The sequence below is a fragment of the Abramis brama genome, assembly GCF_963993115.1.
Source record: "Abramis brama genome assembly, chromosome: 21".
Lineage (NCBI taxonomy): Eukaryota > Metazoa > Chordata > Actinopteri > Cypriniformes > Leuciscidae > Abramis > Abramis brama.
This window is the reverse complement of record NC_139983.1, coordinates 32,518,802-32,542,548: the sequence shown is the minus strand read 5'-3', so window position 1 is coordinate 32,542,548 and position 23,747 is coordinate 32,518,802. Positions and strand designations below refer to the sequence as shown.

At 36.7% G+C, this 23,747-nt stretch overlaps 2 protein-coding genes across 3 annotated transcripts in view; both read right to left on the bottom strand.

Annotated features, from left to right (window-relative positions):
• plcb4a (phospholipase C, beta 4a) overlaps positions 1 to 10,254 on the bottom strand; it is a 53,906-nt gene extending 43,652 nt beyond the window's left edge. The window contains exons 1-5 of the mRNA XM_084096956.1: positions 10,219 to 10,254; positions 7,583 to 7,671; positions 6,092 to 6,172; positions 4,433 to 4,492; positions 3,956 to 4,099 (exon numbers count right to left, since the gene is read on the bottom strand). Coding sequence (XP_083953082.1) covers positions 3,956 to 4,099; positions 4,433 to 4,492; positions 6,092 to 6,172; positions 7,583 to 7,666 — 369 coding nt within the window. The 5' untranslated portion in view covers positions 7,667 to 7,671; positions 10,219 to 10,254. The remainder of the gene's footprint in view (positions 1 to 3,955; positions 4,100 to 4,432; positions 4,493 to 6,091; positions 6,173 to 7,582; positions 7,672 to 10,218) is intronic.
• A 1,662-nt stretch (positions 10,255 to 11,916) lies between these two features.
• Positions 11,917 to 23,747, bottom strand: part of plcb1 (phospholipase C beta 1) — a 71,067-nt gene continuing 59,236 nt past the window's right edge. Inside the window, exons 28-32 of one of the 2 annotated variants that reach the window (XM_084097262.1) lie at positions 23,323 to 23,399; positions 23,146 to 23,235; positions 19,412 to 19,469; positions 19,244 to 19,330; positions 11,917 to 16,263 (exon numbers count right to left, since the gene is read on the bottom strand). In XM_084097262.1, the coding sequence (XP_083953388.1) occupies positions 16,060 to 16,263; positions 19,244 to 19,330; positions 19,412 to 19,469; positions 23,146 to 23,235; positions 23,323 to 23,399 (516 nt within the window). In that variant the 3' untranslated portion in view covers positions 11,917 to 16,059. Of the gene's footprint in view, positions 16,264 to 19,243; positions 19,331 to 19,411; positions 19,470 to 23,145; positions 23,236 to 23,322; positions 23,400 to 23,747 lie in introns of those variants that run through there. The other variant, XR_014603990.1, reaches the window with a different exon arrangement.

The window sequence follows — 23,747 nt, the reverse complement described above, 5'->3', positions numbered from 1 at the left end:
GCATTTCCTGGGAATCAAACCCATGACCCCGGAGTTGCATATTCTTAAGTGTCATCATACTTTTATGATGCTTTTTTGTTTAGTTTCCATGCTTTGTTGCTTTTTAGAGCTTGACAGAGCCTGCATACTGCTTTGATTGTATTGGAAAAAGATAACAGAATGATATTAGGGTAAATGAGTAAAGTAATGGAAGAATGTTGATTTCTGGGTAAACTAACCCTTTAATAATGCACTGGGGAAAACTCATAAAATGATTGAGCCTGAAAGGTTGCATGAATGAATGAATGAATGGAAGATGTGCTGTTTTGTAAACATGTTTTTCTCTCTTAGCGTTTTATGAGTGCGCTATTTTTACACCAGATTCCAGGACATAAAGGATGTCACTTCTAATGCTCTCCTAATGCAAACACTCTTGCTTCCTGGAAATCTAATAATGAATCAAGCACATGTTTCAGACAAAACATGAAGCCGAGACCCAACAGAGTCCCAAAACAGCAGATGCTTGCTAGTTCAACACAAGTGCACACGTCCCAGGGGTCATGAGTGGACCCTCGAGAGGAGCTGATGAAACCAGCAGTGGTGACGGCGGTGACAGGCAGACGTCAGGAAATGGAATTAGATGTGAGTTTGATGACCTTCCTTCAGCTGAAATCCTTCAGGGACAGGCTGAATCTTTGGTCAGATTGTCTATATATAATTTAACAGATTTTTATATGTAGAAAAAGGGGTGGTATAATGCCCTTTTCACAAGATGTAAAATAAGTCTCTGATGTCCCCAGAGTGTGTGTGTGAAGTTTTAGCTCAAAATACCCCACAGATATTTGTATATGGCATGTTAAAATTGTCACTTTTTGAGGGTGAGCAAAAACGCACCGTTTTGTGTCTGTCCCTTTAAATGCAAATGAGCTGCTGCTCCCGGCACAGGGGGCGGAGCTTCAACAGCTTGTGTCCTTTTACCTCACACACACATGCACTGAAAATTTCAAAAACTTTTAGCCTTTAATGTTCAAACCGAAGTCAGAATGATGGAGAGACTCAAGAAGAAGTGACAACATGTAGAAGCAATGAATGATGAATTTATGAAGCTTACTGTATGTGTAGTTATCTTCTAGTCATTGATTAGCATATTCCGTCATGATAATCTATAAATCTCATTCCCGGGGGCGGGGTTTATGTAAATTTTAGGGTTAGTGATGTCACTAACCCGGGAGGAATGTGGTGTAGTCTCTACCAGCCGTTTGTTGTAGTCCTTAAAAAGCGATTTCTTTAAAAGCAAATATCTCCCTTTGCTTTGAACTTTGAGCGTTGTAACTTTGCAGATGTTGTTTATGCTCAAACAGCAACATTACACACTAACTAAAGTTAGAAAAGTGAAATCATAATCAACCACCCCTTTAATATTTATATAAATAATATTTCAATGTGTGTGTGTGTGTGTGTGTGTGTAAAACGGTTAATTAATAATATTTGATATATATGTGTGTAAGACTGTTAGCAATTAGTTTGCAACAATCTTGTATTTTAAAGTCGCTTTACATAAAAATGTCGGCTAAATGAGTAAATATAAATTCAAATTATCATAGTTCATGCTAGATTTGTTAATATTTATAATAAAAATGTTTCACATTATTTTGATATCCGATGGTGTTGACGCAGTGAGTGGAAGGTCAAGGAAAACCGTACATGAAAACCTCTTTAACAGATCAATTAAAAATAACTTTTTAGTCCATTATCTTTTATTTCTGTGCATATATATGTTTTCCCACATTGCTCTTTCAAAGCCAGTGTTTTTTTTAGTATCATTGAGAACCTATAATAGTTTTTATTAATAATTTTTAAATATAAAAAAAGAAGATTTTTTAATTGTTGCATTTAAAAAAAATATATATCTATGTAGTTTTTATGATTTCTTTAGTTTTAGTTATTTTAGTACATCAAGTTAAACTGAATGAAAATTAAAGATGTTGCCTTAAAAAAATTAGCTGAAATAAAACAAGCCCTTCATTTTAAGGTGACATAATTACACTGTACTTACTCAAACTAGATGTACCGCATGGCGGTACAAAATATGACCGCCGCTCAGGCCTGCACTGGCTTTCCACAAAAATAAATGACGTGGAGCAATTTGGCTGTATTGCGTGTTTATGTATATACCTAAAAAAAGTAGTAGTATGTGCATGTCTGTCTGTGTGTGTGTGTCTGTGTGTGTGTGTATGTGTGTGTGTTTGTGTATGTGTGTGTCTCTGTCTGTGTGTGTCTGTGCGTGTATGTATGCGTGCGTACATGTGTGTGCGCGTGTGTGTGTGTCTGTGCATGTGGATTTGTATGTGTGTGTATGGGTGTGTGTCTGTGCGTGTGGATGTCAGTGTGTGTGCATGCTTGCGTTTGTTTGTATTCCTGCATGTGTGTGTGTGACAGTATCATCCTAAACCAGCAACCCTTCGCTCAACACCACCATCTACAGGCCGATGAGTGTACAGTCACTAAATGTGCACATAAATGAATTTATTTTATACCCCCCCATGGATGAAATTCTACGAAACTTCGCATACCCCCAGAGGATGTCAAGTTAATCATACACATGAAATATGGTGCAGTTCTGAACATCTCAACTGAAGATAGGGGCGATTATAGCAGAATAATATTGCATTTTCATTTTTTATGGGAGGGGCGCAAATCACAAATGAGTGATTATGGGCTAGGTTGATGTGGGCCCTTAAGAGCAACATACCATAAAAATTTCTTCATCCTCGGTGCCACGGTTCAGGTAGTTATTTAGGAAAAACTGCATTTTTTTGGGTTTGGGGGGGCCCAGCGCGGGGGGGGAGTGGCCCCCGGGGACCAAACGAAATTTTTCCGTACAAGTCTAGTGGGGCTACATGCCCACCAAATTTCATGTTCCCCGGTGTTTCGGTGTCCCTGGTATCGTTGACGAAAAATTGACGGGGGCCCCAGCGCGGGGGGGGAAGTGGCCCCCGGGGACCAAACGAAATTTTTCCGTAAAAGTCTAGTAGACCAACATACCATAAAAAATTCTTCATCCTCGGTGCCACGGTTCAGGTAGTTATTTAGGAAAAACTGCATTTTTTGGGGTTTGGGGGGGCCCAGCGCGGGGGGGGAGTGGCCCCCGGGGACCAAACGAAATTTTTCCGTAAAAGTCTAGTGGGGCTACATGCCCACCAAATTTCATGTTCCCCGGTGTTTCGGTGTCCCTGGTATCGTTGACGAAAAATTCACGGGGGCCCCAGCGCGGGGGGGGAAGTGGCCCCCGGGGACCAAACGAAATTTTTCCGTAAAAGTCTAGTAGACCAACATACCATAAAAAATTCTTCATCCTCGGTGCCACGGTTCAGGTAGTTATTTAGGAAAAACTGCATTTTTTGGGGTTTGGGGGGGCCCAGCGCGGGGGGGGAGTGGCCCCCGGGGACCAAACGAAATTTTTCCGTACAAGTCTAGTGGGGCTACATGCCCACCAAATTTCATGTTCCCCGGTGTTTCGGTGTCCCTGGTATCGTTGACGGAAAATTCAGTAAGGTGACGAAAAAAAAAAAAAAAAAAAACTTTGACAATCCCTATATGACCGCTTTCGCTAGCTACGCTAGCGGCGGTCATAATAAGTGTACTTACTATAGAGCTATGGTTAGGGGTTGGGGGTAACACTTTATTTTACATGTGCTTACCATTGTAATAACAGTAAATGATGCATAATTACATGCAACTAACCCTTAACTTAACCCTAACCCTATAGTAAGTACATGTAATTAATTAATATTACTCAGTACTTAAATATATAATTACACTGTAACAATGACACCTTAAAATAAAATGTAACAGGGGTTGGTTAAGGGTTAGTTACTTGTAAGTATGCATTTCCCGTTATTACTATAGTAAGTAAAGTGTTACCTGTAGTTTTGGTAACCTATAATAACCCTGGCCTGCTCACAGCGAGCGTTACCTTGGCAGCGTTGACGTTTTGCGTGACCATGTACATGAAGCTCAGGTTAACCAGGTCTGTGCCGCTGCATATGCAGATGATTCGGCCCTCCAGGTTAGTTTCGCACTTTCCTGCGGCCTCCAACGCTGAGAGAATCTTTGGGTCCTGCGGAGAGTTTGGGAGACGAGAGCAATAGAAAACCAACACAGCAGTCCATCATCATCATAACCACTCAAACCACAACCTCATCAAAATGCACATTTATAATGTTCATTAAAGAGCTGTCAGTTTTGTTGAAAATTGTATTTATTTAAGAACACCAGCGTGATGAATGAAACTAGATATTTAATGGGGAAAAAAACAGAGTAGCACTTAATTTCTTAAGAGCTGTTATTAAGATGACAAAGACAAATCATTTTTCTTTAGAAAAACATGCATTGATGAATCATTCACAATAAAATGAAGAATAGGGTTTCATGTTGAATTTATTGGTTTTACCTTTGGTACACTGATATCACGTATACTGTTGATCAGGGAAAACTCTAATACTTGACCCTCCTATATGAAAAAGACATGAAACAAATCACAATTATGATAAAGGCATGCTTTTTTTTTTTGTGCTATAGATGAAGAGTTTTCAATGTTTTAGACGTATGAGCCTAAAAATGAATGAAAAACAAAAAATAAAAAACCCTGTGATGAATCAAGCTTTTAATGTTGTTTATACGTCTATGTGGTGTTTTTAATGTGCTTTAAGACAAACCATGTGCCGATTCATAAGTCAACACTATTGCTGAGTATTTTCTCCTTAAAACTGCAGTGAACCAAAGCATGGGACGGGCCCAGTGGAGGTTAGGCCGGTTTACACCTGATATTAAGATGCGTTTTGGTCAATCGGATCACAAGTGGATGACTCTAAATACAGGTGTAAACGGGGTCTAAAATGTTTTGAGCTTGTCCACTTCCAAACACTTCCAGATGTCGTCAGCGTCGTGAAGTCAGCATCTCCATAAAGCTTGTCTGCTGAAGGAAGCATGAAGTGCTCTGGAAATGTCCTGGTAGACGGCTGCGTTGAGTGGACAGCACAGTGGACCAACACCAGCCGATGACATGGCTCCCCAAACCAACACAGACTGTGGAAACTTCACACTGGACTTCAAGCATCTTGGATTGTGTGCCTCTCCATTCTTCCTCCAGACTCTGGGACCTTGGTTTCCAAATGAGATGCAAAATTTGCTCTCATCAGAAAAGAGGACTTTGGTCCACTGTGCTTTATTAAATCCAGAGTCAACGCAGCCGTCTACCAGGACATTTCCAGAGCACTTCATGCTGACTTCATTTTCCAGCAGGATTTGCACCTGCCCACACTGCCAAAAGAACCAAAACCTGGTTCAGTGACCATAGTATCACTGTGTAATTACTGTGTGATTTCATGTAATATTCTAATTTTCTGGGATTTTGATTTTGTGGGTTTCATAAGCTGTAAGCCATAATCATCACAATTATAACAAATAAAGGCTTGAAATATCTCACTTTGCATGTAATGAGTCTATATAATATATTAGTTTCACCTGTTAAGTTGAATTCTTGAAATAAATCAACTTTTTGATGATATTCTAATTTTATGACCAGCACCTGTATATATGTACATATATATATATATATCTCCTATAAGCTGTGACACAGTTAATCTGGTTAATTTTTTTTTTGGCTAGTAGAAGTTCTGAATGGCCGGTAAGTTAAAACATTTAGTAGCCAAATTGGCCGGTGGGTTAAAAAATTAATTTCAAACCCTGTTTATAATGAAAGCCACTATAATTTGTGTTTGTTTTATACTTGTATTTTTTATTCCTGTTCTGTTCTGAATTTAAAGTATTTGTTGTGAAGTGAGGTGAACTAAAATACATGTTTATAAACGTATTTTACATGATATCTGAATGTACAGTAATAGCAAAATGTGACTTATACACCAATGTGACTTATCCATGTGTTTTTTTCTCTCTCAACACTGTAATTTTGACCCAGTGTGACTTATTTTCCAGAAAATATGATGCTTTCACGTCACCAGTGAAGTACATTACTATACTTTTAAAGTATAGCACATGCATTGGAAACGATTAGAAACTAGAACGCATTACATTCTCACACAGGTTGTACCTTTCCTTCACTTTTCCATGTCAGGAAGAATCCAAAAGCATCCGCTTTGAAAAAACAGTTCGATTCAAAGACAAACGGATCCTGCAAAACAGAAATAAAGCAGAGGCATAAACGCTGTTCTGGGTCAGCTGAGATTGAGCTTCATCTGAACACGTTTGCTATCATTTTACTACTTTAATAGACCCTGATGCGCATGTGACTGTAATATTTATAGCACTTTATAATCTTGTTTTATTAATGTATAAACAAGCTCATCATATTAAGGATCACTGAAAGAGCTGCTATTAGAAACTCCACATTAGAAAGAAAGAAAGAAACTCCTTGTTGCATCTTGGGAAGAAATAAACATAGTAAAATAAACCACCTTCATAATGTCAACATAATAAATTTAAGTATTCAAGAGATAATGGCAAAGATATTATGATAACAAACAAACAAAGCTGAATTTCATCTCATTTCAATAGAGAGGGAGACCTCCAAGTGCTCTGAAAGCCTCATGGGAAATCTGTACGCCGGTTTAACAGCTCAGATCCCGTCTCTGACACGTCGTTCATGAGAATACATCCTTTCAGAAAACTTTTATTCCAAGATAAACTTCTCCAGCCCGAGCGAATGTTCCCAGGGGACGAGTGTCTTTGAGAACACAGATGTTCACAATATCCTCTGCGATTAAAGTCACCATGAGCATCTTCTTTGCGAATGAATGATGACATTACTTCAAACATAACATAAAAACATGGTATATTTAGAGCAGCTACGCTATTCTGTTTCCTTTAGTATCTTCAATGAATCCGGGTACCAGAAAAATGTATAAATTAATAAAGCACATTTTCCCTAACAAATTCTCTTTACTGAAATGCATCGAGGAGATTTAAAAATGTAGTTTTTAAAATGACTAACTTTTTAGTGCATTACCATTAAAACAATGCAATATAATGAACATTTTATTCCAATCAGCAAAACAATAAGGCAGTGCAACACAGGGTTATTTTAGTTACACTAAAAATAAAACCATAAGAAACATTTCCGTTACTTTAAACTCATTATGGTCCCTAATGGTCTAAAAATTAGCTCTTTTTTTTTTAAACAATTTTTACAATTTTAAAGGAAATTATATATCATGCATATATATATATATATATATATATATATATATATATATATATATATATATATATATATATATAAATGCATGATTATATAAATATGAATATATATCTCATTTAATATATATATATATATATATATATATATATATATATATATATAAATGCATGATTATATAAATATGCATATATATCTCATTTAATATATATATATATATATATATATATATATATATATATATTACACACACATATAAATGCATGATTATATATTCTTGGATTTAGTACCTTCCTCTTCTAAAACTATATTCCATGATTTAACACATATCAATAAACACGTTTTTCAGCAAACAACAAAGACAATGAATCTGAGAAATATTCATACCTCATCAAATCTGTCAAAATATGCCCCTTCCTGCATGAAATGAGGAACGGACCTTTGCCAGTTGAACTTGTACGGTTTCGCCATTTGACCTTCAGGATGGAGAATAAGACAACAGCGTTCAGTGCTGGAGAAAGAGGAGAGGAGATCTCTGTCCTGTATAAACCAGCCCGACTACATCTCAGAAGACCAGCCCAAAAGTTATCAGACCAACAGAGCATGTGCAGTTATTATTATTAGCATTAGCATTATTTTTTTCAGAAACTTCAGAATCAATATTTGTATTATTGCTCATTGCATATTGTTCTGAAAATCTTTTTTTTTTTTTGCTATTCCACGGATCAGAAATATCTTCAACTTTAAATAATATTAATTTCATCTTAAGATCTTCCTAAATAAAAACAGCCTAACAAATGATCCACGACATGCAAAAACCACACTCAGTCAGTCTGTTCTCACCGTTTTACACATTAGGATGATGAGAATACTTTATTTTTATGGCAAATGGGTTTAATTCTCATAAAAATTATATAATATTCTCCTAAATACAATAAAATAAACAGAGCAATTCCAAAAGGGTCTTCACACCATCGGTGCTCGGGCCCTAAAAATGCAAAAAATATAGTTAAAATTCATTATGATATTTAATGGTCTATAGGGTTACACAACAATGATGTACTAAAACGGAAACGTTTTTCCTTTGCGTTTTTGACAAGTTTAGCGTACAGACGACAATGTTGTCAAAACCAAGTGGATCCGCAAAAACATTATCATTTTAAGGGAATTATGCACTTTTGCAATTATGCATATTTCTCAGGTTATGAAAAATTCTCTTTTTTTAAGAAGAAGAAAAATAGCACTCTGTTCTCCTGAAAACACTCTGACACTCAGGTTCTCATGGTTAATGAATCACACGTTAAGCATTGCACACGGAAACTTCAAAGTGCTGCTCATGTCTGCTTGAAAATCATCAATGAACAGCAGCTGAGCTCAAATATCTCCCAGAAAACACCACAGATACAACACAAAGACCATCAGAGAGAGAGAGAGAGATCCTGAAGTGTGTGCTGTAAATCTGGGAAAGCAAGGGGATTTCATGAAATGCATATAGGAAATCCAGATCATACTGATATAAAACACGTTCACTGTAGCTCAATATATAAATGTGGTGTTCATAACAGTTCATAAAATAACCTCTACATCACAAACGAGAGAGAGAGAGAGAGAGAGAGGGAGGGAGGGAGAGAGAATAAGAGAGAATGAGAGAGAGAGAGAGAGAGAGAGAGAGAGAGAATGAGAGAGAGAGAGAGAGAGAGAGAGAGAGAGGAGGGGGGGGGAGGGAGGGAGAGAGAATGAGAGAGAGAGACAGAGAGAGAGAGAGAGAGAGAGAGAGGGAGGGAGGGAGAGAGAATGAGAGAGAGAGAGAGAGAGAGAGAGAGAGAGAGGGAGGGAGGGAGAGAGAATGAGAGAGAATGAGAGAGCGAGAGAGAGAGAGGGAGGGAGGGAGAGAGAATGAGAGAGAGAGAGAGAGAGAGAGAGAGAGAGAGAGAGAGAGAGAGAGAGAGAGAGAGAGAGAGAGAGAGAGAATGAAGAACCAAATGACTTCAGAAAACAAATGGACAAAATGACAAGAGTATCTTTACTCTTGTTCAGATCTTTATGCCATTAAAGCACAAGATTTGTAAGTTTGGCAGTAAAATGTTATGTTGATAAAATGATCTGTATTTGGGTAGATCACATTCAGTTCTAAAACTATTATAATCTAAAACATTTGTATTCTTTAGTATAATACACACACATGCAGTATTTCTGAGCTCTTTAAATGACAGTGAACTGAATAAATTAATAAATCCACACTCACACATTCAGACAGGACTCATTAATGAAGGCCGGTGTCAATTGAAATGCTGAACTTTGAACTCTGTACAAGAATAATTCACATTAATGGGAGGGCGGGGCAAGTTGTCACATGCGTTTTAAATGTTTTACACTTATACATTTTGTTAACTACAATATTTGTTCACAGATGTTACTTTTTACACTTACTTGTTGTTACATATTTGCTTTTCTTCCTAAATTTTGCTGAAAATCCTATAATACACGGTTTAAAGTCAGATTCCTATTGTGACAACATGCCCCACTGTTAGGTTAAATATTTTTGTATTAATTAATTAATTAAAGGAAAATATAAATGGAAATGTAAAAAAGTTGTTTTTGTGTGCATATACAAAAATGACTTAAAAAGTAAACTCTCACTAAAGTAAAAGTGTGACAACTAGCCCCGGTGTACACTACAGTGTGTGGTGTGGGATCTGATGTTTACATGTAACTTATGTAACGCAAGACTTTCAACAATTACTGATACATTTACTATAACTTATAATGTTCTGCATTAAATCGCTTTACAACATAAAACAAACAAACGACAGATTCACAAGAAACGCGTGAGTGAATAAAACGCTCTGATTGAATCAGTTTATCTCAAATCAGATGATTGACGGACAGATGTTGTTGTCGAGGTGATTTAATCGCAACAATCCGCACTAATCGAGTAATTCATCGGATATTTAACAGATGATGTCTCATTGTTAGAGTTTACATCATTTAATTTGGTAAAAGTTGAGTTTGAGTTCACTCACCCGCTGTCCTGCTGCTCCAGTGGGATTGATTTTCCCTTTAATGCCTGATGGGAATGATGTTGAACCCGTTCATGACTGAACAGCGACACCCACAGGCCGCATTCTGCATTACATCTACACACTGTACAAATCATACTATATAGACATAATCCGGGTTTCATCTCAGCCCTGTCTGTGAAACCAGGCTTTTATGTTATTTAAATATCATTAATAACACTTTATAATAACCAATTATGGTTAAAGAAAAATTAACCATCATATAAGTGCCTTAAAAGGTCAAAATAAACTGTATCAGAATGCTGACTCTTCCTACTCTTATGAGAAATGAATGATCATAAACAAGAATGCAGTTTGATTCTTCGCTTGTCCTCCATAAAATTGCTTACTTGATTTACTGTATCAGATATTAAATATATGAATAAATTACATTTTCTCGTGCTTTGATACACTCTGTAGCAGAACATCCATCCCAGCTCGCCTAATGTCATTTTATTGTTCTTTTTCTTGTCTTTTTTTTTTTTTTTTTTATGGGGTTAAATTGACCGCAAACAGAAGCAATGTTAAAATCATCTATTTCTGATGCTTACCCGTTTTATATAATAGGGTTGAAGCCTCAATAATATCTGAGACCAGACGCGATTGAAGCCATATGTGACCTCATAACATAAGTATTACCAAAGTTCCTTTCAAATCATATTTCAAATCAGCAATAAAATCTGAGACGAACTGTCCCATAAATGTTTCTTATACAAAAAAAAAGAAGAAGAAGCAATTTTTCAGGCTAGACTAGTCAAAGCACATGTGCAGGTTAGCGCGGGTCTCACAGTTAGTGACAATGACTTTACCAATCAGCGATTGGCTGTTTTAATTAAAAAGCGGGACGTTTTCCGCCATATTGCGCGATGCAGTTTCTCCTATTCATAATTAATAGGAGTGAAGTTTGGCCACTGCAATACATATTAAAATACATATATTTTATGGACCATTTTATAAAAGCAATAAGAACCAAGAAACCATGGTTATAATAAGGGGAAATTAATAGGAAATAAGTATAAAAGGAAATAAAAGTAAATCTCAACCGAACATTTAAATAATTTAATTTAGTAGGCCTATACTGTAAAAAATGTGCTGTCTTACATTTTTAAACTAGGTACATTAAACTGACTTAAAAATAAGTTGAATCTATAAGTTGTAACATTTTGTTGCATGTTGTCATAACTTATTAATCATAACATTTTTTTTACAGTGTAGATATAAAAGTTTAATACACTCTAAAAAATGCTGGGTTATTTTAACCCAATGTTGGGTCAAATATGGACTAACCCAACGTTGGGTTAAAAATGCAATTTAAAAATGGACAAACCCAGCCGTTTGGTTACATTTTTAATGTAACCAATGCAATTTGTCCATTTTTAAATTGCATTTTTGTCCATTTTTGATTTTGCCCAAAATGCAATTTGTCCATTTTTAAACTGCATTTTTTAACCCAACGTTGGGTTAGTCCATATTTGACTAAACATTGGGTTAAAACAACCCAGCATTTTTTAGAGTGTACATTTGAGAATGCACATTAAAGCTTTAATATTATCATCAGTGAGAGTGACAGTCTGTAAAACAGGTCTGAAAGGCCATAAAACCTTTATTTCACACCCATAACACACTAGGACCAAAATGAGCATTATTGTTCAAAGCCCGAAGTTCACAAGAACAATTTTATTAAAACCAATGCACAACACGAGCACAACTTACATTCAACAATATTTGTCTTCCAAAGATCTTGATATTTGTCAAACTAATAACAGAAGTGGACAAAGTCAAATGTCATTCAATGTTAAATAGGGATCTTTTCTGTCAACAGACGTTGAAAATAATAAAGTGGCATTCAGTAGCATCCATGACCAATAGTCTGACACGTCATATATCTAGCCTATCTAATTCTGTAGTAGTATAAATATCTTAAAAGTGCGCTTACGGTAAGGTTTATACAAAAAATGAGCTCTATTCATCAACACTTTTTACATTCCACATCTAACATATAGATTCAACATTCAAAGGCACGGGACTTCACTTCAAAACGATCGAAAATATTCTTGAGTCATAAAAGTAATTCAAGTAATCTTACATTGCAAAAAAGATTTTGGTGGAAAGGAACCGATGGCACAGAATCGTGTAGTAAAAATTCAATTACACTACTGGAAGTGAATATACAAGATTCATGTTACATGTAAACTAGTGATTATGGGGAAATGAAGTCGTTGAGTAAACGATAAACGCGCTTTAGCTGCAGCTGCTTCCCAATGATGATCCAGACTCTTTTCAAAGCTAAGTGATATTATGCAAGGTTTCAACATTTGTGTTTGAAGATGTTTTACTCAAAGCAATCTGTCCCCGGATTTGAAAAGAAAGTGAAAGGAAACACATTTTGGCCCTTTTTAAGTATCTCACATCGATCCGATTGAGCATAATAAATATCGAAACCTTGCAAATATACAGAAATGAAATCCATTACTTACTTGGTGTCAATAAACTTCAAATACATAACTAACCCAATTGGAGCAGATTAAAAAGATATAGTTAAAAAAGTAAAAATTCTTAGTTAAATTAAAATCTAGAAGTATAGCAAGTAGAAATAACAAGTAATCAAAGTGCGTAATGAAATAACTAATTATAGACGAATGGCATAAAGTAGAAAAAAAATTAACAATCAAATATCACTTGGCATAAAAATCCTTAAACATATCCTACATCCAAAACTGAATAGAATAAAAAGGAAATATTACATGCTTTCTGACTTGTGTAGAAAGATTGCATAATACCTCGGGACATCCAAAGTGCATATCCATTTTTTTCTTTTTCTATTTTTTTCTTTTTTTTCTTTTTTTTTTTTGCCTTCATCTGCATTACTAATTGTATTTATAACTAAGGTGAATCTCAAGAAATCCACGTCCAGGTCACATTTTACCCCAAATAAATAATGACTATAAAAATATTATGTAACATTTTCAAAGCACATCGTCCCCTGCCAAGAATATCATTACTGTAATGCAAAAAAATAACAATAAAAATAATGTATGCATCGTTTTTGAATTTATAATTATAATGCCTTTTACGCTGAAAAAAGAGACAAGTGCAATGCCTATTCTGGTCATTTCAATTTGCCATTGATTTTGGGGTGAAAAGTGTCCTGGGCATGTTTCGACGAGATTCACTCAGTGATTAAAGTGACCTATTGATGCTAACCGGGAAATTCTGCCCGTACGACAAACTGTAGAAACAAAAGACAGAATTAAAACAGTTTCATAGACAGAAACTGGAGGAAATGAAATGGTCCCTTAATACAGCAAATAAAACACTCTATATGCATTTATATATTTTTTTAAAACGACCTATATGGGTTCAAAAAAGAAATAGAGCTTATAACTTGAAACACATCTTCACAAATTGATAATAGTTCATCACATTACAACACAAGCTATATTGCTGACATTTACAAATGTGTAGAAGCACGAACGCTGGGCTGACTGTAAGCATGCATCCCTGAAACTGTTCCAGGTCAGTGTTGGACAGGCTTTCAGCACCTCAGACCAGTGTGTTTCATCAGTACAGGTGGACAAATCAATCCTGTCATATATACAGCAAGCACTCAGAGTCAAAGCAAACCAACAGCAGCAACTTTAGCAAGAAGATGAATCCAATAATCATCATCCGTTTCAGTGCAAATAAACCACGAACCTTTCAGAAACTCTCATGTCTGTTAAAGGCCCGTTCAAACCGAGAACGAGAACTATAAAGATAACCATATCGCTCTAAGCAGTTTTGTCGTCTACAGCTTTAAGTGCTCAAGCTCTGAAAGCAAGATGGATTATGATTGGATGTAAATATTTGTATCCTTCAAAAAATCATTCTTGCGATATTGTTTCTGTGTGGCGTTATCGGTGTGGTGTGAACTCTACTATTTTGCTATCTGAGTTTTGCGTCCCAATTCACATACAAATGCAATATGTCAAAGACATTTCGTAGGATAAATAGTGTATTGTGTTCACACGGAAAAATCCAAAAGGAAAAAGTGCACTTTAAATACCCGTATGATGCACTTAATTAACCGAAAATACAATGGCTGCATCTGGAATCACGCACTTCCTTACTATAGTAGGCGAATAAAACAGTATGTGACAAAAGAAGTATGTCCGAATTCACAGTACTCATAAAAGAGAAGGCAAAAAGTACCCAGACGATCAACTTCTGACGAGATTCTGAAGTGTGCATACTAGAGACGCACGATATATCGGCCACCATATCGGTATCGGCTGATATCGGTTCATTTTTAATGTTATCGTTATCGGCCCGATAACAAAATTTGGCTGATATATTAAAGCCGATAAATAATGGATTATGTCCTTCAGCTGAGACGCTTCAGATGCGCACTGTTCATCATGATGGTTTTGATTTGCTTGAAATATGATTGGAATAATTTCAAAAAGGAAAATACAGTAAAGTGCAACATGTGCATTATAAAATTATAACGAGAACATTATAATTGTGTGTTTGGGACATGGTTTTTAATGGTGAGACTATTAATTTAGTAATCAGGCTCTCAAAAATTATATAAAAATGTGGATTCCGATTTATCGGCCAAAATATCGGTTATCGGCTTTCAAATATAAAGAATTATCGGTTATAGGGCAAAGTTTTCATATCGGCGCATCCCTAGTGCATATGATGGACACTTTACTATCCCATGAGGACACGGGAGAGGGTTTATGAATGCAACTGATGCTGGATGGTCACATGATAATGACATCATGGCGAATGTAGCGGAGGGGGAGGGGCTTCAGACTCAAATGTTGAATGACAAAATAACCTTATAAAGTTCATTCAAATAGTGCATCATTCGGGACACATCTTAAATCTTTATCGTTACGGCTATCGTCCTCGATGTGAACGGGCCTTAAGAGTGAATCTCACAAAGCCTGTCGTGAACACATCCGGGTCATATGTCATCCCAAAAACTCCAAGGCTTTGTCTGAAATCGTCCCTTTTCCCCTAAATAGGGCATTACTTGAGGGAACAGCCATTTGTAGTGGTGTCCGAAACCATAGTGGACGTTATCGAGTGCACTCAATCAATCCCACAATGCACCGCATTAACGAGTGTACAACATTCAGCCGCACTCAAAGGCTAGAGAATACCCATAATGCACTGTGAGAGAATTCCCGTGTCTGACCAGAAGATGGCGCCGCAGCTCAATCATCCATCCATCCATTTTCCAAACCATACCTGTATCATACAGGTATAATTGATTATTAAATAGTTGAATTAAGGTTTATACACAACAGAGTTCAAGATACATTTTTTCATTACTACTGAAGCTGCAAGTTTGTTAAGTTTGAAATGATTATTAAACAGCACAAACTATGCAAAAGCAGCAGCAACGTCCAAATTCACTCACTCGTTTTCATTCGCTCCTTCAAGAGGACGATATTAGTGGATTAATGCAGGGAATATTGAACGAGCGTATAGAATGAGGTGAAATATGACTCGGATTGTGAGATTCATCTATTAAAGATAATTGGTCGCTACAGAATCATGACCTGCATTCTCTTCCATTTTGTTTTCACTCACTATTATGCGAAGCACATCAACAGAACATTAGAAATAATTCATATTTAATCTTTAGTGTGTACCCAGCCGAGCAGAATACACAAACTGAAATAAAATAACTCCCAGCGTGACATTGAGCCATGTTTCTCCTCCATCAGCTGTCCGTATCTCTCGGAGCGAAACTGAAAGAACGTAAAAGTGAAGTGGGAAGAGATCCTGAAGGTTTTGGACAGGGTCGGATCAGTCTTTCTTCTCCTCTTCTGTGTCGTCTTCAGATTGTGCGCTCTTCTGCATGAGTTTCTCCAGCGTGGAAGAGGAAGAAGGAAGAACTTCTTGCTCTACATCCTCAGTCTTTCTCTTGGTGCTTTCCTGCACGAACTCCTGGATCTCCAATGGAAGCCGCCGGAATTTATCCTGGTATTCCTGATCCAGGTCGTTCTGAAGCTGAGAACACAGGTCAAAATATCAGTCTACAGGAAATCAAAACTGATCATTAGCGCACGTTATTCAAAATAATAATAGTAATCTTTTTGGATCCCCGAGAACGCTCCCAAAATGTTAGTTTTTGGTTCCCAGAACATTCTTTATGGTTTGTTTTTGGTTAGTCAGGAAAGATTTCTTAACGGAAGTAGTATGCGTTTTGATTGATCTAATTTCTACATTTTATTAAATGCTCTATTAAACTAATTTCAGAGCTCTGTATAGGTCATTGCACAAAAACATCTAACGTTGTAATTGGAAGGTTAGTTTACATGGTTTTAAAACTAAAAATAACCAAGGTTTTTACAAATAACCTTCCTGCAAAGTTCTGGGAACGTTGTTTTATGGTTGCAAAAAAATAAAACCTATAAAGAATGTTCTTGGAATGTTATTATTTGGTTCTCAAAAACCAAACAAGTTAACCAATAATAAGAAACAAATAAATGATAAAAATGTGGAAATAAATAGCAGCAAGAGTCAGAGAGAGAGAGTGAAACAAATTTATATTGAAAAAAATAAATTTGCCTGTTTTGGTGCAAAAAACAAACATTGATTAAGATTATAATAGGAATCCAAGGGGGAAAAAGAAACAAATAAATAATAAAAAAGTGTATATATAAGTATATATATATATATATATGCGGTGCAGAAAATGATCCTGAAAAAAATAAATCAGATACATTTCAATATAACTTAAATGATAATTTATTTTAAATTTGAAAAAAATCTAATGATAAATTGAAAATAAATTATTTATTATTAGAAACAATAAAATGTGGGAAAAGTCCATGAAAAGAGCAAATAACCGCATGTTTAACTGTAAGAGTCAGAGTCTCTCAGAGAGAGAGAGAGAGAGAGAGAGAGAGAGAGAGAGAGAGAGAGAGAGATAGAGAGAGAGAGAGAGAGAGAGAGAGAGAGAGAGAGAGAGAGACAGAGAGAGACAGAGAGAGAGTGGAAAATGATCCTGAAAAAATTATTTATTTAATATAATTTAATAATAATCTTAAATGTTTTATAAATTTAAAATAAATGTAATGATAAATGTAAAATAAATTTGGTGCAAAAAACTAAACATTATTAGAGGACTAAAAATGTAATTGAAAGAACAAAAAATAATGATATGATCCCTGTAAACCTCATCATTGCAAACATGCAATAATAATATGGTCATGTAGCAATACTAACATCATAAACTGCGAACGTGCTGTGGTTCAGTGAGTGTGTGTGTGTCACTGTGAGCGCACGAGTCGATGGGATGAACGGGTCAGTAATGTGACATGTGACGGTATTGACAGATCCGGATCAATATTCACTAATGCTGCAGCAGATCCGGGCCGATCCGTGCCGATCAACAAATGCATGGAGATATCTCCCCAGATTCCTTTACAGATAAGAATGCACTCATATTAATTTTGTTATGCACATAAAACACTGAATTTGGAGAGTTATAAGCTTTGGGAGGGAGTCTTGACTCCATGTAAAATGATTGGTCAGGTCTGAAGTGAGTGACAGTTCATAAGCCAATCAAAGAGCTGCAGTTTTCACACATCTGAATCCAGTCGGATCTTTGTGTTGAACATTAAAAAGCACATTTGTTCTGTTTCTGCATCTAAAAATGTGCCTCATCACAATGAAATTCTCCAAATCATATAATCCTGACAGCTTATGAAATATTCAGAGGGCTGAATTGAAACTGTCATCATTTACTCGCGCTCATCGCAGTGCAAACCCGCAGAAAGTCTTAACAGGGCTTAATGGACTTTCGAAGATGAGTGAGAGAACTATTCCTCAACCTCATGAAGCCTGCTGTATCATATTTGATATGCACATATTTAAGGCCTCTAAATGATCAGCATGATCTGAAAAACCTTTTACACAATCGGCCTTCTGTCGCCTGAGTGATAGTTTTACTTTTGTAGCAAGAAAAAGCCTTTTAAGTGTAATTGTACAAACGTCCACCTTCAGCTCGTGGGTTACATGAAATCTGCACTGATTTTTAGTAATATTTCAAGATTAACACTTACTGGACCGAAGTATCTTAGGTTTACAAGATTATCTACAGTATGCATCATTTTATAGTAAAATCATGTTCAAATGTGAGTCTCAAATATGATCATCAGGCTTCTGAGGAAGGTTTATCTGTTCATCTGTCAATCATCATTGTATTGCATTGCATTATATGTTTTAAAACTACAGAGATTTGATCATAAAACTAAGCATTTAAATACCATCTTACTTAGACATTATTGCCAGATATAGTGATGACTGATATTAATGTGCATTTTATGTTAGTCTCCGCCATACTGTTATTAAGATCTCATTGATTTACATTACAAGCATCAGAATTTCATTTCAACAGGACTTTTTGTCCATATAATTATCAGAATCTGCATCAAATTGTATATTTTTGCTCAGTTTGAGTCTCTGAATAAAACTGAGGTGTTTTATTCCCTCATATTCTCACTATCAAATGTGATACTCAACAAAAACTCATGAAAACCTTTTTTTTTTTTTTTTTTTTGTCTGAAGGTTTAATAAACTGTTCCATTTAAGAAAAAAAAGCATTATTATTAAATGTGTCAGGCTTTACACTACAGGGTTAAAGTTTAACAACTGATGCTGACAAAAAATATTGTTGAGCATAAAGGCATGATAGTGAATGACAGATGCAGAAAATCAATGACGTTTGTGAAATATGTATTGATGCGACACACTCTACAGACGCTGTAAGTCTATCAGACTGTAATGTAACTTCCCAGAAAGCAACAGCACACACATTCACAGCAATAACAGTGACAGCGCTAGTCATAATAATATCTCTCATTCTGCAGTGTTCATTTATGTGACGTTTGAGGTGAGAGATAAAAGCGCTCTAGTACCATGCTATGTATCCAAAACAAGGTATTACTATGGTACTATATCATTTTTATTTGTTAACTCTTACCTTGGGTTTCTCATCTAATATCTGTTGCAGAATGCTTTTATGGGTTTCAACAAGCTTCTCGTGTCTTTTAGTCTGAGCGTCTTCCAGCTAGTGACAAAAAAGACAAAAAGTGTGAAGAATCATATTTATTCTCATTTATGATCTTGAGAAGTGGGGAAGCTCTTTTACCCTCTTAATGTGCTGGACCACGTCGTTCACATAAGACCGGTTGATCTCCAGTTTCTCCCTGAGAGAGAGAGAGAGAGAGAGAGAGAGAGAGAGAGAGAGAGTGTGTTATGGTTCATGTGAAGCATTTATCAGTGTTTTATTGCCATCTAGAGGCCAGTTGTATAAAGAATAATAAAAAATGTTCCTTTCCTTTAATTGCCTCCCAGAACATTAATGAAAATTACCTGAAATGAATCTTCTTTTTTGTCTCCAAATCGATTCATGATTAGTTTGGAGTAAGTGGATATCTCGAGGGTCCATGATATAAGCATCTTTATAGCTTACAGTATTTTAATACCAATTATGCTTACAACTCCCCGCACTGAATCACCTGAATGAAACTGTGTGTAGTCAGTTGCACACTTTACTCATTTGACACAGATTTTATATAAGCACTTCACTTTTGAGTCTGCATTATCTCTTATAAATTCATCTCTACTGATATGAACCCAGATCTTTTTGTGTCAAATTTGTGCATTTTCATGTATGCGTCTGGCAGATGCTTTTATCTAGAGTGACTTGCATTGCATTCAAGTTATTTATTCTCTTATTTTGATGTGTATTTCTGTGGAAATATTCAGTCATCCACTGCATCGGAATAAACTGTTCAACATGTTTAGACTGCGACTATAATCCAGATACATTTAAAGGTGCTCTGAACAGCTTTGGAGTCAGCGGAATGGTTTTATTACTTATTTCGAGTTGAATGGTGGTGGTTTCGCACCCCCTGGTGCCCGAGAGCGGAAAAAACTCACTTTCAACTTTGGGCCGGCGGGTCGGCGTCAGGAAGTATCGTGTGATATCAGGTCTCGCGATGTAACGAATTGCTTGACGGCACTGCACACGTACACGCCCCCATTCAAGCACCGGCTAGCTATAAGCAAAGGGCAACGATAGATTGAGTTACGGTACGTTCACACGGGGCGTCAGCGTCAACGCTTCCCATTGACTTTGAATGGGTGACGTCAAGCGTTGCCGAAAAGAATTGTGGATCCGTCGGCGGCGCTTCACTGGCGTTGCTCGCGGCAGAAGTTGAGAATTTTTCAACTTCTGCCGCGAGCAACGCCAGTGAAGCGCCGCCGACGGAAGCGTCAGCCAATCAGATCGCTCTATGCAAATACAGTAGCCAGGCGGCAGCCAATCACGTTCATCCTGTTCAAGAGCAGCAAACTGAGGATAAATTTTAAAATGGAGGAGAAACTAATTATTGCGGTGGGCAATCACCCGGTCCTTTATGACCATTGAATGACAATGAAGCTTGTTGTTGAGTTCCTGTCTAATTTCATTGGCTGACGCTGCTATGACCATGGCGTCAGTGCCAAACTTCAGCCACGCCTTCCGTCAAGCGTTGACGCTGACGACCCGTGTGAACGTACCGTACCGTTATGGCTGAGGCTGTAAAAAAGATGCAGAAAGCTAGGAAATCTTTGTCGGAGGACCAATGAAAGAGGAAACGGGAGACTGACAGAGCAAGTCAGACTCGAGTAAATATCGGACCGGCTTTTTCAGAATGGGTAGAACTGAGAGAAACAGAAGCCTGCAAAACGGATGCTGATCCTGCTGTTGCACTTGTAAGTATTTTTGGAATAAACTGTGTTTAATATTTAAATTTCAAGTAATTGCGACCAGCGGATGTTTGCTATTGTCTGTAAAGGTTTTTATTATGATCGCTGTCTGTTACGGGCTTACTAGTACGCTAGATACTATAACTTTGATGTTAGCATTGTCATTAGCAAACACGTTTGATTTCTGTAGTTGTTTGGCCGTTCCTCTGTCGGTTTTATTTGTGTAACTTACACTTTTATTTTATGTCACTAAGTCAACGCGTCTGATAATAGGCAATAAACATGTTGCACATATCATGATCGAGCTAGAAAAAAACGTTCTGATGTTTTCTTAGACAAGCAAAGGTAAACCGTCATTCTACCAGGTTAACTTATAGACCTTACTAATATAACTTTAGACAAATATTAGCCTCCGATATATATATATATATATATATTTATGCTCATGCCCATTCTCCCAAAAACAAACAAACACCAAAGCAGTAGTTCGCCTCGTTCATATCGTTCGTTCCCGGTAAAAATAATAGTATGCATGACAACACAATAAAAAAAATAATAAAAAAAATCGCCATCAGTTGGAAAGAAAATATTGCTTTACTTGCCTCGGTAGACCTAACTGGTTTTGAAATAGCGTGTTCCTCTGATCAGCTGGGTTGCTCGTGGCGAGGGGGGGGGGGGGGGGGGACAACAGTTCGTTTTTACAACAGTGTTTGAAAGCATTTACTACCAGACACTAGGGGGAGCTTCATAGGGAAAAAACACTCAGACTTGCCTGGTGTCCCTTTAACCAAACTTCATTTTGGTTTCAAAACGCTTTCCGTCCACACTAAAAATGCCCAAATGTTCCTCATCCACACTGAGACGTTGGAAGATGCAACTGCGCAAGGCTAAAACTAAATAAAAGCTCACTGAGATGATAGAGAGACCAAACATAATAAAGTTATTATGCTATTCTTCTGGTACGATCACTTTATTAGTGAAATATCTCTGGAGAGATCAAGGTCGCACTCTATCGCCACTACATGTCTGGTCTAAAACGCTACTGCAATTGCGAGTAAATTTTGAATGTAATATGAAGACTGTACAAATAAACATGCATCTTTAGCAACACTGAACGTGAATAACACATAGCAGGCACACACTAGTATAAATATAGGATTATAATATATATACAGGGCTTAAAGTTATCACTCGCCAAGCTCCAAATGCGAGGAAAAAAAAATCGGTGTTGGCGAGTATATTAAATATACTAGGCAGAAAGCGATGCAGAAGGATGTAGTGTAACGACGCCCAGTTCCAGGAATGCACTAATATTGTGTTGGTAGTACCAGTTTGCAACAATTATTAGTTAACACTAAGTTGCCAACACTTCGGAAAAAATAATAATTCGTCGTTACACTACATCCATCGCTTTCTGCCAGGACTTTTACGTGCTTTTCCCAAACCACTGAAGTGACGTCGACGTCTGGGTTAGCGGTAGCATGAGCCGTCAGGCAAGTGTTATTTAAATAAACTCCTGATGTACTTACAAACTTTCCAATGCCTCGTTTTATGAGTACAGAACCTATTTGTACTACTGTAGAAGTTTGGTGCCATTCTGGGCATTATTAGTGGAGTAATTTACCAGATACAGCCTTGGATCCATTAGCGCCTGCACTAAACCATCCGGCTGATATCTCTAAATAAGCTCTAACTTTAATAATGTTCAACCAAGGGAAAAAAGGCTTCTGGGGGGTGTTTGGCTCGAGGTCATGGTGCAAAGGACCCTGGGTTGATTTTACTCCGAACCATCCCTTTAAGTAACCGGTCATTGGCATGTGTGGCAAAAAGTTAGTTTTAGGCCATCTATTGGTACAATATGTGTCACATGACTAAACATGTGTCATTGTTTTCAAAACCTCTGTTTTCAGACTCTACACTACAGTGAGGAAACGGCGTTTTCAAATTTATCTATTCTTAAAAAATGTCAGTTTTCGAAAGACAAAGCGCCGTCTCGGTGTGGACAGAAGGCCAAAACGTGGAGAAAAAAGTGTGTTTTCAAATGTATCTGGATTAGTGTGGATGCTAGAAGAATGATTTCAACCAAAACACACATTTTATCCAGGAAATGATGAACAGATGAACTCTTACTCTTCTGTCAAGTGCTTCTCCTTTGATTTGGCTTCATTGATCTTCTCTTGTCTCTTCTTGTCCATTTTCTTTTTCAGTTCTTTCTTTTCTCTGTGAACACAGACGGAACAGCGAGGTTGACGCTACATGACCTCATGAATTATGAAAGGACGCTAGTGATGTTGGTAACGGACTCACTTCTCACACAGCTCCTTGATTTTCTTCATTTGGTTGCTCTGACTTTCCTCAGCGATGCCGGTCAGCTTCTCGATAACCTGCGGACACACCATCAGGCTTCATGACCCATTCATTAAAAACAACTATAAAGTTGTATATCAGAACTGTGTAAATCATTTATATTTGATTTCGCACATAAAGTAAGCAAAAAATAGTTTCTTTCTAGATGCAGACATTTACATTGTACACTTGGCTGGTTTATATTTTTATATTTACATATTTATATATTTATTTTTATCAAAAGCGACTTAAAAAAAGGAACAAAAGCATTATTTAAAAAAAACTTGCTATGATTTGTTTATTGAATTACTATCTGTATATGTGTAATATGACAGAAACATATACTATTCATATAGTACATATTCATATATATAAAAAAATTATAT